Source organism: Cervus elaphus, chromosome 1, assembly GCF_910594005.1.
Source record: "Cervus elaphus chromosome 1, mCerEla1.1, whole genome shotgun sequence".
In the NCBI taxonomy this organism is placed as follows: Eukaryota; Metazoa; Chordata; class Mammalia; order Artiodactyla; family Cervidae; genus Cervus; species Cervus elaphus.
In genome coordinates, this window is record NC_057815.1 from 15563008 (window position 1) to 15581497 (window position 18490).

The window sequence follows — 18490 nt, forward strand, 5'->3', positions numbered from 1 at the left end:
TAACTGCAGATTCACTTCAGTGCCAATAGGGGACAAGCTGTTCCTTCTTCTAATGGTAGCTTCCAAACTAGTATACATAGTTGTAGGACTCTCCCAACTCATAAAGAAATAATTTTTTTTCTAGAAACATACAATAAACAGGTACCTCTGTTTCTCATTATGTTCAACATTGTCTTAACAATAGAAATGAATCAAATGAGGTTTACATTTTTCCTGGGATTTCTCACTTGCTAACTGACTTTCCCTTCTATCATGTACTCTATGATTAACATGGAAACTGAAGACTCATATTGAGAGGTCCCTGAAGCCAACATAGAGTTGACACCAGTTTCTTAACCTGATCACTGAAAAGGACAAACCAAACGAATGAAATAATGTATGGCGAGGATGCTTTCAGCATGAAGGGGGTCTGCCACTCAGCCTTGGCAACCTAGTTGTACTCACCATTTTATTGTGGTTCTAAGATTAGGCTCGCTGACTGTGCTGTCATCTGGAAATATGGTTGGGCATGAGCTATACCTTTTAGTAAGCTTCCTTGGAGATACCTGAAGGGGAAGGGAGATAGAAGAAAATGTCACAGTAAGTTAAACCTATAAAAGTGTGTTTTTTCCTTGGTTAAAATGTCAAACGATAAAGCATTAAGATTTTCCTTATACTCCATGAACTGCTGAGTGTGGCATCACGTGCAGCTCCATGGGAAACCTCTGTACTCTCACTTCCACAGGCAAGATCTGAGAAATGTGGTATAAACTGCTGCTCTTGAAAAAGGACCCACAAATGAACCTGGAAAGCACCTATTATAAATTGCCTTTATAGTAATGAGAAAGCTTTTAGTAAGACTTCAGTGTTTCTTCCTTAAGCAATGAAATGCAGCGGAGATTTCTATTTCTATTCATTTACTACAATAAAATGCAATGCTTTATATAATATCGATGTGAGAGCATTTCATTGCAGTCAATGAACGCCAATCATAAATGTATTAGTTTGGGAGACAGTGTGAGGAAACAAGCGTTTTTGAATCAGAGGCTGGGCATGCCAGGGCTGCTCTATCACTAGTGACCTGAAGGCCATAAATCTCTTTGAGCCTCAGTTTCCTTATCTGGAGGATGAAAGGGTATAGCTTTAAGATTCTCTCACAGCCAAGAAACAGACAAAGCAGCTCTGAGAATTTCACGGTTAAGTAAGACTGCCATTATATTACACAAGGGAGAGCCTCAGAGAATACTTTCCACTCATCTCACAGTTTTATTAATTCTACTCTACATGTTATCTGCCACTCATCATGGCACTCTGCTGCCTTGCACATGCTGCTCTCTGCCTGCAGTGGCTTCTTCCTCCTCCTTGTCCCAGCAAGCTTGACCCCATCGACCTCCAGCAAACCTCAGCCAGCAGCCACACCACCAAACTTCTACCTTTCTGCACACTTACACCTCTGTTTCACCACCTGTTACATGGTCTCAACTGCTTGCCTGGTATCCCCCTCCTAAGTAAGCAAACAAGCTCCTCCAGGTGACAGATTCTTACTGCTCCTCCTCCAGCTGCTGAGAACAGAATCTGGGACAAATTAGGAATCAAGAAGCATTTGACCAATTATTTAAGATCGATTACAACTGGAAGGTAAATCATGCTAATGATACACATTCAAACTATCTGCAGTGGTGCTGGGTAGGTGACAAAGAGCTTTGTCAGACCCTCTAGAGAACAAGCTATCTTTAAAACACTTTAGAAGTATCCATTTATTTGTGAAGAGCCCAAAACACAGCCATAGTCAAATACTAAAACAGCCTGAACTATGTGAGGACAATTCTCTTCCTTTAAGTAAAGGCCAATAATCAAATCCCAGTCACTGTCAGTAGCTCTGAGTAATAGCATTCTTTAATACCACAGAACACAAACAGTTTTAACACTTGGTTTTCTTGGGTTTTGTTTACTAATTCAGATGAGCCTTCCTTCCTTCTATTAAAATAGTTTTCACCACGCTGTCACACTCTATCCATGTCCTCCACAAACGCATCAAAGGTGAAACAAGGAGAAAGTCTAGTCAATGTTTTTTTTTTAAATACAGAGCATTTAAATAAACATTGCCAGTAGCCAATAATAAGAACTATCCAAATGGGTGTATAAGCCACCGTTTTGCTTGTTTCAGGTATTTTATGGCAAGGCCACTTACTCCTTATTAACAAAAAGTTCTACACATAACATACCTGAAAAGTACCACTATTTGGGAGAATTTCTCCTTCAAGCTAGAAATGATTTCAACTGAAACTCATATATTCCTTAAGCCATCTGGTTAATGTGTAATTTCAGAATCTCAAAAGAGACACAGCATGAAAACTGTTCATTCAAATAGTTATATTCTAAATGAAGTTATCTTTTAAAAGGTCACCACTATTAAGAGTATGACACATTACACACAGTAAAAGTCAGTTCTGACTATAAAATCTACCTATGAGGGGAATAAAAATAGTAAGAAAATGCACCAAAATATAGACTAGTTTGTAGAGCTTTGGCTTTGGGTAACATTTGTCCCGTTTTTCTCTATTAAAACTTTTTTCTTTATTATGAATTATATCTGTTTATCTTTGGAAATATTAGTGCTGAAACGTTTAAGAAGTTTAATCAGACGTAGCCCTACAGACTACGGGCGCTCATTTAGTCTATCAGTAACCTACAGACTACTGGCTAGATCCTACCAAAGAAATAGTGAACGCTTCTCCAGGCCTACTCCTGAAGCGATTCAAACTTTTGGCATCTACTATTCACTAAAGGATGGCAGAATTAAAGCCTCTGAGCAAAGCCTGGATGTATTAGCTGCCAACAGGTTACTTTCCCCTCATCTCACTTTAAAATTTAAGGTAACTGTCCTTTATGATTAAAGCCTTATCATCACTGGCTCAAAACCTCAATAAACTACACTGACAAAGATTAATGATATAAAATGCAAATACAAAAATCAAACAGCAGAACCCACTCACTGATAGTTTAATGTTCAATGAAGAAGAGTATTTACCTTCATTCAGAGCTAAGGACAGAACAGATGGACTTCTACAATCTTTACAAGAAGGGAAAAGGCTTACTTAGTAGACTTCAGTGTTAATGGCAAAGACTAGAAAATCATCATACTGGAAGACTAATAAGTAACAATCCCCCCCAAAACTTATCATTAAAAGTCAAGCACCTGTTGAAATTCTGCCTCCACCCAAGTGAATCTTCCCATCCTGCCTACTGCCTCTGAGTTTAACCCATCAAAAAAATTAAGCTGAAATTCACTTTTTTCTTCCCCTTTCCACAAGCTTTAGATGTGTTTATTAATAATTATTAAGACTTTAACTTAAAATTTTGTAATATTCTATGCATTAGCGTGGGGCTTCCCTGGTGGCTCAGTGGGTGAAGAATCCACCTGCCAATGCAGGAGACGCAGGTTTGATCCCTCAATCAGGAAGATCCCCTGAAGAAGGAAATAGCAACCCACTCCAGTATTCTTGCCTGGAAAAGTCCATGAACAGGGGAGCCTGGTGGGATACAGTCCCTGGGGTTGCAGAAGAGTCATGTCTGACTTAGCAACAAAACAACAAGAAGTGCATGAGTGGAAACTACTCCATCCACATTACTGCACGTTAATGGCCAATGTGGCAGGATGAGTAGTCTGAACAGGATTCTTATCAAGGCCTTAGTAGAAATGTGCAGTATTCTAATTGTAGGTATAATAGAAAGTACTGTCTGAGTCAGTATCATTAACTATACTGAATTAAAACTTTTAAACTGAGAATTTACATTCAAAGTATAAATCCAACTTTGAGTGGACCAACCACAAATCTACTTCTTTTCCCACCTTCTTTCAGAGATATCATCTCATTAGAATTAAAAGTATTTTGTCAAAAAAGCTGTACCCAAGACAGGATAAACTGCAGATGATTTTTGATGTTTGAAAGATGAAAAAATGAGATAAAGGAGTAGTAACTGACATGGCATAACAGAGGAAGCACAACCTTGGAACTACAGAGTGACTGGGCCAGGAACAACAAAACCAATCTGGCTTACAGAACCCAAGGCAGGTTCAAAATTCAGAGACGTGGTCGCCAAATCTGTGCAGTGAGGTCTATCAGTTAGCAAAGTGATGCTTCCAATTAGATCTTAACAGACAGCGAGGGACCATCACATGTTTGAGGGAAACCTCCAAGAAGTCACAGATCAAAGCAGGGAGAAGGAACTGATGGGAATGATAAAAATCCAGGAGCAAATAAAAACTTAAAAAAAAATCTTCAACATCTACAGAAAGATGAGAAATTGCATCAGTGAAAAAAAGAATGAAAGGATGGAAGAGAACTCTAAAAAATAAGGTAGACAAAACAATATATTCAATAGAAGGATTAGAGCAGAGTCAAGGAAACCTCCATGAAGTAGGACAAGAAGACAAAATGGAAAACAGAAGGGGAAAAAAATCTGTACAGAAATATTGCTCTAAAATTTTCAACATCTAACAGGAATCCAAAAGAAAAAAATAGAAAATACCAAAGCAGCACACAAAAAAATTCACTAGAAGAAAAGATGTTCTGCATGTTTAAATGCCCCAATAGCGTGACAAGGTCTATACCAAACCATGTTATGAAATTTCAAAACCCCACAAAGACAGAGGGTACTACAAAGTTCCACAGGAGGAAGGAATGGAGAAAAGACTAACTTGGTAATATACAATGTATCAAATTCAATAGATTTAAGAGCAACACTGTAAATGAGAAGACAAGAGGGAAATGTCTCTAAAACTGCAAAAATTAGTTTCGACCTAGAATTCTACACTGTATCAAATAGAAGGAGTTTCACAGAGGCTAGGTCTTTATAAAATTTTTGCTCATGTGCCTTTTTCCAGGAAAATGTGCTCCAGTAAAACAGGACAGAGGGAAACAGAATCTAGGACATAGGCGATCCAACACGAGAGAGCAGTGATGTGAGATCCCAGGTGACTTCACATAGATATCCCAGGAAAACAGGCACAGAGCTAGTCCAGGAATCATTAGTATGTAGGAGGTAGGAAGACAAAAGGTTGGCGAAGAGTGTCTCCAAGAAGAAATGGAACAGATGTGGTTTTCTGGATGGTAAATATTTTTGATAGGCATGTGACAAATGTTACAACATTTGGGGGAAAAAATAGCTGTTAGAGTGAATATAGTCAGGAAATTAATTCCACAGAACAAAAATGAAGAATGTGAAAACAGGGAGACTGGCCAGGGAGCTACTCAACTATGTTGGGCTGTGTGAGATCATGTTTGCTAGAAAAAGCAGAACTGGATTATCCTGAGAAGTGTAGAAGTGCTCAGATTTCATTAATATTGAAGAAAAAGAATGAAAGGTGTATAAGGAGGTGGCACAGAGAACTATATGGCTCAGCAATGAACAATACTTGCTTAGTCATAATAAAGTAAACAGTGATTCCGATTTAACAAAAACTGATGCATGTAAAGGGACCAGAAGGAGGGAAATAAAATCACGGTGGACGAGGAGGTTAAGCTTTCACCTGTTGTGCCAAGAAGTCAATGGACGGTGCTAAAAATTAAATTACCTATTACACTTTTATTACTTTGGTTAAAAACTAAGATAAAAAATTTAAGGCAAAAGAATTTAAGGTAGATCTTTATGCTATAACCATATTATTGAAATTTAACTTAAATGTCAGGACCCTTAAAAAAAAAAGGGTACTACTAAGTCAAAAACCTTTCTGAATATACTTGATAATTAGGAACTAGAGATTCAGAAATTTTATAAATAAGAGGTTAAATGCTAACAGTATTGGATCCATCATACTTTTTAGGAATCATGGCAGACATACTTTTAATTAATCAAACTATTGATTTCTTAACTTTTCAACTATTTACTCACATGGTTTAAATGGTTGCTCTTCCTCTTTTCTCGCACTAAGAATAAAAAAAAAAACTAACTGATGAATTCTGATAAAACTACCATAGACAAATAAGTCACTAATTATCTGATGGATTACCAATATACACAATGAGTTAAAATTTCATTCTGTTTTTTAAAATAACTTCCAACAAAATATATAATTTAAACCACCCAGCAAAATGAATCCTATAAATAATATTTAAAAACTTAGTTTTACTATTTGACTAATACTAACAGATACTCTGTATTAGGTACAAATCAAAGACTCTCCATTTACAAAAGAAAAGGACAAAGCAAATTAGGCCAGGTGAGATATTTAGCTGATACCAGCTGCACAGTATGTAGTATTTTCTAGTTCTACATGTACTTTAGTCACCAGGATTAACAGATGACAACTCCAAGTTCCAGTTTCTGGTCAAGCACCCGTGTCTCTGGAAGCATCCCGAACCACTTATTGGTCACCCAACTTAAAAAATACAGGTTCTTTACACACTGAAAAGTAATCTATAAATTTTAACATACGTGCTGACCTCACTGAACATACATCGACAGCACATAGAACTGTTTTGCTCCAACAAAGGCCAGAAGAATATAAGCTCAAAGAGGGTCTTAGGCCATACACTTTCCCATGGCATCACAAGCACGAATTCCTTTAGACTGAGGAGAGACAGGGGCATGGGAGAGTGTTTCTTTTACTCTCTCCACCGTCTCTCTACAGTGTGAGCAGCTCAGGAGTCTGGAAAAGACTGAGAAATACAGTAATCCTAACTAAAAATAATTGCCTCAAGGCAAAGTACACACACTTTAAGAAAATGCAAACTAGAAACCCCAGGAGCTCCCAGGTTGGAGAACATGTGGTACACTCTGGGCCCTGCCCCCATGCCTGGCCCTCTTCCGTCTGGCTGTTCCTGAGACAGACCCTTTGATCAAAACCAGTAATCTAATGAAAATAAAAGAGGAAAAGAACCCTCTATTTTTTACTGTGCTGCATTACTTCAAATATTATAGAACGTTCCCTTCTGGTATTCCTGCTCTCATAAACAACCGAAAAACCTGATCATATATGGCTTTTTAGCAAATAAACTAGGATTTAACATATATTAAGGAAGACAAGCAGGCAAGACAAGCAGGAGTGCAAAAACTTCTGATTCTCATCTTAAAACAAGCAGGACACTGGAAATTTACACAAGGTTTCCCACACTGAGGATAACCTTCTGGAAAATCCCATATGGCAGGCACATTGGTCTGATTACCCTGACCCAGCACTACATCAGGATGAAAGAACTTTGAAGAGCTAAAAGTTCTTATAAGAACTTTTAAAAGAACTTAAAAATTCACATGAATCTGGATGTGAGAGAGGTTCACCCGGTTGAGCACTGTGCAAAATGGTGCCGAAATCACAAGCCTCGACTCCCATACATAACAACTGATTATGAAGACCTAACTGTGACCTAAACCGTGTCATTCATCTTTACCTCATGTGCTCTTGGAGCGAAAGGAAAAGGACAAAGTAGCATGGAAAAACAGACCACAACTAAATCATGTGGCAAGCTGACTGCTGATAAAGAAATAGCAAAGTGTATAAACAGATGGTCTGGGTGTTTTTCCTCATTAAAACAGTGACACCTAAATGAAAAATGTATCATCACATATTAAAATAAAACATCACATATTAAAATATTATCACATATGAAAAAAAAAAAAAATTAAACCATTCTAAGTGCTTTTCTGTATCTTCCTATAATACACAAAACAAAAACAGTTTTCAATCTTTTTCTCAGGGGGGGAAAACACTGTCTTACCGTCCGTTTCAGATTTGCTCCGGAAAATTGTGCTTGCCCTTGGGTGGTCAAAAGGGTTTGATTCCAAAGCTAAGTCTGCACAGGAAAAAGAAAAAGGTGTGACAATTTAGTTGAGTAGAAAAAGACATGACTTTTAAAACAGCTACACGCTGATTTTAATCAAGTTTAATAGTCTTAAGAAAAGCGTTTAGTAATGACAAGAAGGAAACTGTAGTAAAGGCAACAATACAAAAATTCTATTGGGAAACAGAAAAATTGTAGAAATTCTCCATATATGTGGAATAAAACCAGGGCTATGTCTTAGGCTTTTTTTTTTTTTAACTTGCACTTAATCTATGCCACTTTTAGGCAAATCATGTATGTGATTCCCCTCCTACATATTGATTAAAAATTCAGTCACCTCTCTTTAAGCTGATATTACTAGCACATTTCAAGAAGTCTCAAGAAGCAAGTTATGCTGTAGTCACTTACTATCAGATACCAGATCAATCAAATATGCTATAACCAAATGAGCTGCTTTTGGCAAACGTTCTTCAGACAATCTAATGGCTAATTCCAACTACACTCAACAAACCAACTCATTTAGTTGGCTGCCGTTTATCTAGGGGCTATTCATCATGGCAGATTTAAGAGGATTACATAAGAGTTCAATGTTCTGATCCATAGGAACACTTCCAGGATAGTGAGTTTTAACTTTGCCCTCTATTTCCAAAGCTAAACTCTCACTTCTTCCTTTCATGCTGCATGATTAATAGAGGGCTTCAGTAACAGTATTTCCTGGAGCACATCAAAGGGCTGCTTGAAAAAAATTTTGCCCATACCTACATAAAAAAGGTGGGTCTGCTGGCAGTTCACCTTGCACCAAGGTGGGACAGTCTTCTATTTAGGCAGAAATATCAAGCAAGCACAGGCTGCCATGCTGGACAGTAAGGTTGTTGTTTAAAACAAACGTAAAAGCCCTATGGGCAGTTACTTAGTGAAGTCCACCTCAAACCAATTAAACAATCTTTTAAGAAACTGGACCAAGATTTTTAAAGAGCAACAGTTAAGGCAGCATTTCCCAAACCACATAATAATTGGCCTATTTTTAAAGGGGACTTTGGTGGTCAACGTGATTTACACATTATCGCTGAGAATCAAAAGAATATACACATTGATATATTAAAAACTAACCATGTGTTCCCCATCCCGTATGGCAAAAACTACTACAATATTGTAAAGTAATTACCCTCCAACTAATAAAAATAAATGAAAAAATAAATAAAAACTAACCAGTCCCATAGTGAATTCTGTCTGACCCAGCATTTAACAAATGTTATCTACCTAGAAGCCTTTTCTTCCCCAAAGAAAGAATTTTGCATGAACAGTAATTTGGGACTTCCTGGTTTAATGGGAATTTAATTGTTACTGCCAGCACTAGAAATTTACATAGCTAAACCGACTGCTTTGTTCTTCGTGAAAATTCCTTCACTGCATTTGGAGTTTATTAAGCTGTTTTTGGAGAAAATATTCTACTCAACAGTTTTATGTAAAAGACCCATAAAATTATTTTAAAGTTTTTTCCCCCCTACAGATTTGAAAAGTGGGACACTGGGAAAATAAATTATTTCAGTTATACACAAAGTTGACAGGCACAGACTTTCGACCTAAGGCTTCTGAAAGGATTCATGACTACTTACTTGTACCAGAAAGTAAACAGACTACACTGGAATCTAAAAAATAAGCAGAAATGCTTGCAAAGTAGCCATATTTTTCATCAGGGTTTATGGAATGGTAAAATTTAACAAGAGTCAATGGAAGTCCAGGGAAAATAAGTGTCAGGATCAAAGAGAAGCAAGCTTTAACATACACACACACACACACCCCTGCCAAACACACACACACACACACACACACACACACACACACACACCCCTGCCAAACCAGGGTGTGTTACAGGTATGCTATGATGTGCTACTACGGATCTATATATAGAAATCAAGAAGGCTGGGATAAAAGAAATGACAACATGCAGGAAAAAAGTAAACTTGCCCAAGTGATCAGAAAAGAGCTGGCACTCCCCCTACCCTACCCTAGAGGTTTCAAGGGTGGGCACATGCCCCAGAACTGACTGACAGATCACAGCTTTCCTGGAACTTTCCAAGAAGCAGAAGAAGGCAGAGGGTTGCCCTAGGACCCTTAGCTAGTCTGGGGCTGCTGGACACTCCTCTTGCCATCATGAGGGGAAAGGCTTTTCAGGAGAGATCAATAGAGGACAGCAGAACTGAGATAGGCTGTGAGGTCATTGAACTCCTGGGTCAAGTACTGCTTAATTTACTCATTCAACTCCAGTTATATAAAAGTCAATATATATATTTTTTAATTTAAGCTATTCTGAGACATTTTCTCAAACTTGCAACTGAAAGAGACCTGGTTAACCAGCAGTACTGATGATCACAATGAAGGTGGGGAAAGGTAAAAGTCACTTGCTCATTCCTTTAACAAATGTCATGAACAAAAATTTGCATGAGCCAAAATGACCCTATTTAAAAATTAACCCACAGACTTACAACCCTTACTTTTAGTTGTTTTCCTTATACATTAGAAAAAGCTCTAATTAGTGTATAATTTATGTCTTCTTGTTACTAACAACCCTTCTACATCTCACTGTTGCATATTTACTGTTTAATGAATACACAACAGTCCATCAAGCGTTATTCCTGTGCTGGACTTAGCCAATCCCCTATTGCTGGGGTTTAGGTACTTACAACATTCTATTCTTTGATGAGGAAACTTTTCATCTATAGTTATACAGCTTTTTAAATAAATAATGGTTTTATCTCCTTAGCAAAGATCTTCAAAAGTGGGATGTCTAAGCCAAAAGGTTAGATCATTTTCATGGCTCAAGGTACAGTGCTAAACTGCTTCCTGAAGAAGGTGGGGCCACATTAATGTATAATACTACCAATCATGACAGTTTTAGTTCCGACCCCTGCTCTGTACAGTTGAGAGGCGGGGGGGAAGTTCTACTAATATAAATAAGGAACAGCACTGTAGATCTAATCTGTATTTCTTTCGATTACACAGTTTTTACTACTTTCCCATAATTATCAGCATCATTTCCACTTTGGTGAGCTGCCTATCATTCATACATACTAAACATACCAGGGCCTTACTGCTGTCAATTTGCATGAGGTTTTCAGAAAATATTAATCTTCTGTTTACAGCCTATATAACAATTTTCTATACAACTTGCACTTTTTGCCAGTGAAAACTACATCACTATTTTATAACAGACTTGACAGGTAAGCCATTAGACAGTAAACTCATACATACACACAATATTTCTGCACACTCCATTAACTGTTTTGCCAAGAGTCTAAGGAGACGATGAAAAAAACCTACCGTACTCTTCACTGTCACAAAGGTAAGACTGTCAACTCTGAAGCAAAGCATTACCACCCACACTTCCCCTCATCCCCTCTCCCACAAGCACACACAGTAATGTTAGAGGTATTTTGAGAAATTACTGTGCATTTTATATGTGAATTCTTCCTAAAATTACTTCTCTAGCAATCTTTAAGAATGTTTTAACCCAGGAGAAATATTCTTGAGCTTATGATTAGGGGTTATCATTAAAGTTATATTTTAAGACCCATCACTTTTATATTACCAATTTAAATTGCAACTTATTTGACAGCATGATAGACTTATGTGGAAAAAGGATGGCTAAAAAAATTTAAGTTGGGGTCTTAATATAAACACTCCCAGGAGGAAACCTGTAAAATACCAGGTCACTGAACATTACTTTTCCTCCAACCTAACATTCTATCAATCGTGAGATCCATCTCAATTGCAGATGTTAAAAATATGAAAATAAAGGCCACTTAGGACAAACAAGATGCATTACTGAAGCCTAAAAGTGTTAAAATTATGCTGTCAAACTGTCAATAAATGATTTTCCCCTGTCAAAATATCAGAGAGAGGGTAGTGACTAAGAAATCATCTGACAGGAGGAGACTAATGCCAACATACTGACTTCAGTTCAGTTCAGTTCAGTGGAGTCCGACTCTTTGCGACCCCATGAATCGCAGCACGCCAGGCCTCCCTGTCCATCACCAACTCCCGGAGTCCACCCAAACCCATGTCCATTGTGCCGGTGATTCCATCCAACCATCTCATCCGCTGTCGTCCCCTTCTCTGCCTGCCCTCAATCTTTCCCAGCATCAGGGTCTTTTCAAATGAGTCAGCTCTCTGCATCAGGTGGCCAGAGTATTGGAGTTTCACCTTCAACATCAGTCCTTCCAATGAACATCCAGGACTCATCTCCTTTAGGATGGACTGGTTGGATCTCCTTGCAGTTCAAGGGACTCTCAGGAGTCTTCTCCAACACCACAGTTCAAAAGCATCAATTCTTTGGCGCTCAGCTTTCTGTATAGTCCAACTCTCACATCCATACATGACCACTGAAAAACCATGGCCTTGACTAGATGGACCTTTTGTCTCTGCTTTTTAGTATGCTGTCTAGGTTGGTCATAACTTTTCTTCTAAGGAGCAAGCGTCTTTTAATTTCATGGCTGCAATCACCATCCACAGTGATTTTGGAGCCCAGAAAAATAAAGTCAGCCACTGTTTCCACATCTATTTGCCATGAAGTGATGGGACTGTATGCAATGATCTTGGTTTTCTCAATGTTGAGCTTTAAGCCAACTTTTTCACTCTCCTCTTTCACTTTCACCTTCATCAAGAGGCTCTTTAGTTCTTTTTCACTTAATATATTGCAATTAAACAGGACTGTCAGCATTTTCTGGGCCAACTTCTGGGCTCCAGTTTACTTAAAGGTTTACTCCATTTACTGAACTGCCCTATCACCCCTAGTAGTACAGTATATTAGTTTTATGGCTAATATTACATTTCATGTCTTACAGTCATCCGGTGATTTCATCTGAGTCCACACTTCACACCCTAGCCAAGCGGTTCTTGCCAGCAGATGCTGACCTGGGCTGTCTCACCGGAGGGCACACAGCATGCTCCTGCAACCCCCTCAACTGACCTGCTTCCCCAGTTTCTGACCAACCTGGCTTCCAAACTGCTTCTCAACTTGCCTCTAACTTGGTTCTCAGTCCTGCCTTACCTTAATCCTCAATCAAATGCTGTAATGATGATGACCAAGAGATGATAGACAGGTAAGTATACCTGGATTTATGTATTTCTAAGGAGTACTTAGCTCGGGCTTCTTGGACTTTTAGGAACCTTTCTGGGTTGCAAGCTATGGTGATTTCATTTCACATCATACAATGTTACTGTTTTAACTCTTCAAGTTTTATTGCTTTAATACCCTAAAAATAAACAATTTTTCTAAAAGGGGCGAGAAAAAAGGTAGTATTTCAAAGCAGAGCACAAAATGACATCAATAAATTTTATCCCTATATGTCATGTACATGGAATTTACAGTCCTGATCTATCAAGGTTTTAAAAATGAGTAAAACCTTGGACAATTCTATACCTCAGAGAAGAATCCCTACACTGCCTAACTCAGAACACGATAAGAATCAAATGAAATTCAAGAGCAATCCATACACTATAGCTTCACAGAGTTACACAAGCCCCTTCACCATGACAAGGCTGCAATCCATGAGGGGATATACTATATAAAGCATAATAAATGACACATCACAGCTTTCACAAATTAACTCAAAAGCCAAAAGTGAACATTTAGCATTTCATAGGAAAACTGATGTCCACTTATCACCCTCAGCCAAATAACATCTTAAGTAGATAGTGCTTTGTTGTTGTTCAGTCACTAAGTTGTGTCTGACTTTGCAACTCCATGGACTGCAGCACGCCAGGCTTCCCAGTCCTACACGATTCTGTTTGTGCAAACTCATGTCATTGAGTCAGGCCACCCACTAAAGGAAAGAGGATAAGAGTACCCAAGGGCAAGCATTTCTCCTAGTGTTCTTCCTTTTTCTTCTTTAATAAGCAAATACATATCATTTCTCCTGCTTCTGTCATGGAGATTGGTGTATATTTTCTCCCCATTTTTTTTCAGGTTAACATCCCCTGCAGATGAAGTCATTAACAGTGGAGAGAGCTCCTTCACAGCTCCCTAATTCTTCAGTGTCTGGATGTGCTAGTTTACCAGTCCCTTACTGGACATCTGAATTATTTCCAGTATTTTGCTACTGAAGATAATGCAACATATGCAGCCTATACCTTCAGAATAAATTCCTTTAGTAGGATCTCTGGATTAAGTGAGACTGTGCCAACTTCCCCTTCAAGGGTTGACCAATCTCCCATTTTTACCAGCAATATATGAATGTAACTTTCCTCAGTATCACCAAAGAATGCAGTGCCGAGTTTCTGAATTTTCTCCCAACACAAGCTACAGTAGTTGTATTTTCATTTCTCTTATGTGTGAGGATACGCTTAAAAGCCATCCGCATTTCTTTTTCTGTGACTTATCCCATTCATATTGTTGTTAGCCTACTTTTAGATTCACTCAGTTTCTTCAAGTCAGCCTATTTTAGGCCCTTCTTAATGTTGCTTTTTTGTTCAAACCACTGTTGGCTCTCAGCTGAGTGACTACACCAGCCTCCTAGCTTGTCTCCCTGCTTCATTCTACCCCTGCCCACGTGAGAGTAGCGAGTAGCTCGTCTGATCTCCCTCCCCTCTCCCCACGTCTCCTTCCCCTTCTTTAAGAATTATCACCATTCCCTTGCATATAACCTTTCAATGGTTTCCCATTACAATTAGACTAAAATCCGTATTTTTTCTTGTCAAGGTCTACTAGACACAAGGCCTTAACCCCCTGATATTCCTCCTGGCATTCTTTCACTCAGCTGCAGCCACCCTCTTTCTGTCCTCTGCCTACACCGAGCATATTTCCTTCTGAGGACCTCACAGGGCTCCCCTTCACTCCTAGGATGCTCACTGTCACTTAAGGAGACCACCCCCAGTAACCCTGCCCCCTCCCCAGTCCATGACCATCCTTTTCTTTCTTCTCAGTGTTTCGCTACTTGACATTATTCCTGTGTCAACAGGCCCCAGGGACCTCTAGGAAGTAAAGACCAGAGTTAGGGTTTGGGTTTTGTCAGTATAACCTCTGTTTGTCCTGCCCCTAAATCGTGCCCAATAATCATCCATTTCAGTGTACCCCAAATCATTTATGCTTCCCCCAATTTTCCTTCATCATCTAAGATTTCTTCTAATGCTGTCCTTTGATGGGTCTGTCACCCAAGACCAGCATTAATTTCAGATCTCTTCGAGCGGTAGTTTAGTTACTCAGACTCAAAGACACCGACAGGTTACCAAGACCCACAAAAACCTAAGAGAGGAAATCTACTGTTCAGTGACAAATCAATGGTAACTTTAATTTGGGGACAGAACATTTAATGTTAAAATACCTTAACTACAAAATGACTCACCCTATGAATTTAATTAAGTCGAAAGACAAAGCCACAAGACCAGAATTCTGCAGGGAAGTACGATACATCACTTTTTATGTCTGTGCCCAGATTAAAGCAATATAATGAGATTATAAAAAACAACCATAAAGGGTGGGTAAATGAATGATGCTCCAACCATTAAACAGGTGGTAAAAAGCAGACTGCACAGCTACATGCAGCTGCGTGGAAATACATCCTGGGGCACGCTTCAGGTGTCAGCACGGTTCCAGGAGCTTCCCGTCTTCACTTTACAAGAGAAAGTTACAATGTGGCACACAAAGAACGATCTCATACAATAAACACAACATTCTGTTTATTCGTATACAAAAGGTTCAGGAAGAACCAACACCAAAATATTAATGAAAATTCTGGATATTCTGAGTATGAGTGAATGACTTTTTAGTATTTTGCAAATCTTTTACCCCAAATGTTTACTGGTATCAAAAAAGTAAAAAAAAAAAAAAAAAAAAGTGTTTATAATAGCTACTGAAAGGAGGAAAAACCTGTTGCTCAGAGGTTTTCCCCCATTACGTTGTCAATTCCTTCCCTACCCGCTCCTTGGAGGATGGAAGGAAGGAATCACTTGAGAGAGCAGCTTGCACCAGAGAATGAGCAAAGTTCCTAAGAGGAGAATATAAAGGCTGTTTGAAAAGCTGATGCATAATAATAAAATCAGATAATAGGGCCTTAGCATCTTATTTTCTATTATTGACAGTAACATCAGTTACATTAGATACACTGTTAAAGGCAAGATAGCCACAAAATTCTTTTGAGTCTATCTGATATTTATACTAGGTTCGTAGGAGTTAACTGAAACAGCTTGAAGAAATCATGTTCTTCTCAAAGGTTTCTGAAGAAAAACACACAGCATCATTTATGTTTGGTTTTGTCTAAGTAACCAAATAATTCTTCATTGCAGAAAAGCCAAAATGTTTTATATCAATGCAGGTATTTCTCAGTTTCCAGGGAAACTGATATAAAATTGTCTGAAATAAAAACATTAAGAGCAAACTTCCAATGTGCTTGCACTTTACATTCGTGTTCTGACCTCGTATCTATGGAAACTTAATAATAGGCAAATGCTGAAATTGAGGTTTCTCTCATCACTTTATTGAATGCCAAAAAAGAGAGACAAATTTAAGTAAAATTTTCACAATCATGTCAAACATAAAAAGGTAAATTCTGTGCTCATGAACCCTCTTTTTCTAGTTCCCGGCTCAGCACTCCCCCTCACTAAATGCTTCGTACCTTACCTGCCCCCTTACCGGTTTCTCCTAATGTCCCTCTGTCCAGGGCATTCTCGGCTTCAATTTGAGTCAGCAGAACAAACTCTTTAAAATATACCAACATGTTTACCTGACTGGTAAATTGAGGCTATTTCACGACTTCTTTTATTCCTATCCATTGTAAGAAATGTACAGACACAGAATGCAGAGGTATGTGTTGCTTCTGAGTTGTGAACAATAAACTCAAATGGAAATAACCAAACTGAAGTTGAGTTAGGCCTATCTTATGGATAAATTATAAAATAAAAAGTGCATTCCAAACTTTTTTTTAAGCACCCAACAACTGAATTTGGTGTATCTACCATTCTCAAGTCTGTCTCTTCTGTTCAGTAGCTATGTTACACAGTTATTTCAGAGCTCTAAGTCTTGGCTTCTTCATTGGCATCACAGGGAGAATATTCACAGGCCTTATTTATAGATGGAAGGGTCAGGTGAAATACACCCGAAAATATGTTGTAAATCGTAAAAGAATCATACAGAAGTCCAATTTTGGTCTCCCTACACTAGCCTACTACTGTTTTTTAAAATCACTTAGAGGCTTACCTTATAGCAACAAGCTGAGCAGTTTTCACAGGTATGCACAAGCTTTGTTTTTAAAGCTACAATTAATTTACATTAATTTGTGCTTTCACAGTATCTGAGTATTCTGAAAAGGGAGTACTTTCCACTTACAAAGCCATGTCCATCATATGGGTGAGTTCACAGGCTTACCTATTCTAACTTTGAAAGAAATTAAATAAACCCAAATAAAATTTAAATAGAAGAGCTATAAGACATATCCTCTATGAAATAAAGAAATACTCTCTGGCATTTAAATGAAACAAGTGGGCCAGTGGGGCTTTAACATCTTCACGGCACAATGTTTTCTACTTTAAAGAACACAGTCTTGATTAATGAGCCACAGTGTTATCCAGAATCTTTTTTTTTTAGAACCTAGAGCCGTCCAGTCTCAAAATTCTAGAGGAAAAAAAAAATCAAACATTTCCTCTCCTCTCTCTCCTCTTCTCCGTGACAACCCACCCCCACCCCCAGCCACTTCGTCTTCAGAATTTTCCCTGAACGTTATAAAAGTTGACTAGGATTCCACGGGCAGGAGGGGGTTGGAAGGAGAGGTAGCCATGGAGACAACTTTCCTGCAGGATCTGCCATCTCAACTGCCAAATCTTTGCATTACAAATTACAGTCTGAATTTCTCTTTTCTCCTTTGAAACTTTTGACCAACAGTCTCAGGAACCACCCCCAATCCTCCCTTAGAAGAGGCAACATGCAAGTGAAGTTGGTTAAAGCTGGGGAGCTGAAGACATTTTTGTGTCAAAGTGGGAATCTTAATCTGAGCTCCGTGGGATCGTCTTTGGGTAAAAACAACAACAACAACAACAAAACTATTCCCTGCAGCCGTTGCAGTAACGTTTCACACCGTTCAGTTATTTTAAGACCCCCTCTAACCTTTTTCTTATCGTTTTCAAATTATAGTTAGAATAAGGTCGCTTCAATCAGGACAACTCTAGACAGAATATTACTTAACGCCACACTAACTCTGTCGATAGCAGTTTTGATTTTAAATAACAAACCCTAAAATCTGTCTTAATTGTCCCGAGTATCAACTATCCTAACGAGTGGAAGTGTATCTAGATCCTTACCTCGTTCCTTCTCTTAGGTACCACCTGAATAGGTAAGGATTGGAAGATGGGATGGATATCGCCGAAGTTGGGAGTATTTAAGTTTTCATTGAGAAAAGAGAGAATACATCAGAAAGTCTTTACAAAGTCCCACAAGATGTTAAATAGAATCACGAACAGGAGCCACAGACTTGAGGGTCTTGGGTCGGGTTGCGAAAAGGGAATGAGGAAGAATTGGGCGTTCGGGTAGAGAAGAGGGAGAAAGACTGGCCGGACGCGACGGAGAAAGAATAAGGGGTGGGGACGCCAGGCAGGGCCAGCCTCCGTCCTTGGTGCCCAGCCCCGAGAGAGCCAACTCCAGGCAGGAAGGAGCCCTAGGCGGCGGCTTCCTCCCGGGGGACCTGGGGGTCGGCGGAGGCCAGAGGTAAGCCCGAGAGCAGACGGGGCCGGCCCCGCGAGGG

The 18490-nt window shown here is 38.9% G+C and overlaps 2 protein-coding genes across 10 annotated transcripts in view; both read right to left on the minus strand.

The window, feature by feature from the left end:
- The window catches only part of LOC122684914 (cyclin-Y-like protein 1), a 76618-nt gene that overhangs the window by 18622 nt on the left and 39506 nt on the right, over nucleotides 1-18490 (minus strand). For both annotated transcript variants that reach the window (XM_043889577.1, XM_043889488.1), the window contains exons 2-4: nucleotides 7698-7772; nucleotides 5875-5909; nucleotides 445-545 (exon numbers count right to left, since the gene is read on the minus strand). In XM_043889577.1, coding sequence (XP_043745512.1) covers nucleotides 445-545; nucleotides 5875-5909; nucleotides 7698-7772 — 211 coding nt within the window. The remainder of the gene's footprint in view (nucleotides 1-444; nucleotides 546-5874; nucleotides 5910-7697; nucleotides 7773-18490) is intronic.
- Nucleotides 445-18490, minus strand: part of LOC122684629 (poly(A)-specific ribonuclease PARN-like) — a 201210-nt gene continuing 183164 nt past the window's right edge. For all 8 annotated transcript variants that reach the window (XM_043889219.1, XM_043889054.1, XM_043888969.1 and 5 more), the window contains 2 exons: nucleotides 7698-7772; nucleotides 445-545 (listed from right to left, as the gene is read on the minus strand). The gene's annotated coding sequence lies outside the window, so the exon portion shown is untranslated. The remainder of the gene's footprint in view (nucleotides 546-7697; nucleotides 7773-18490) is intronic.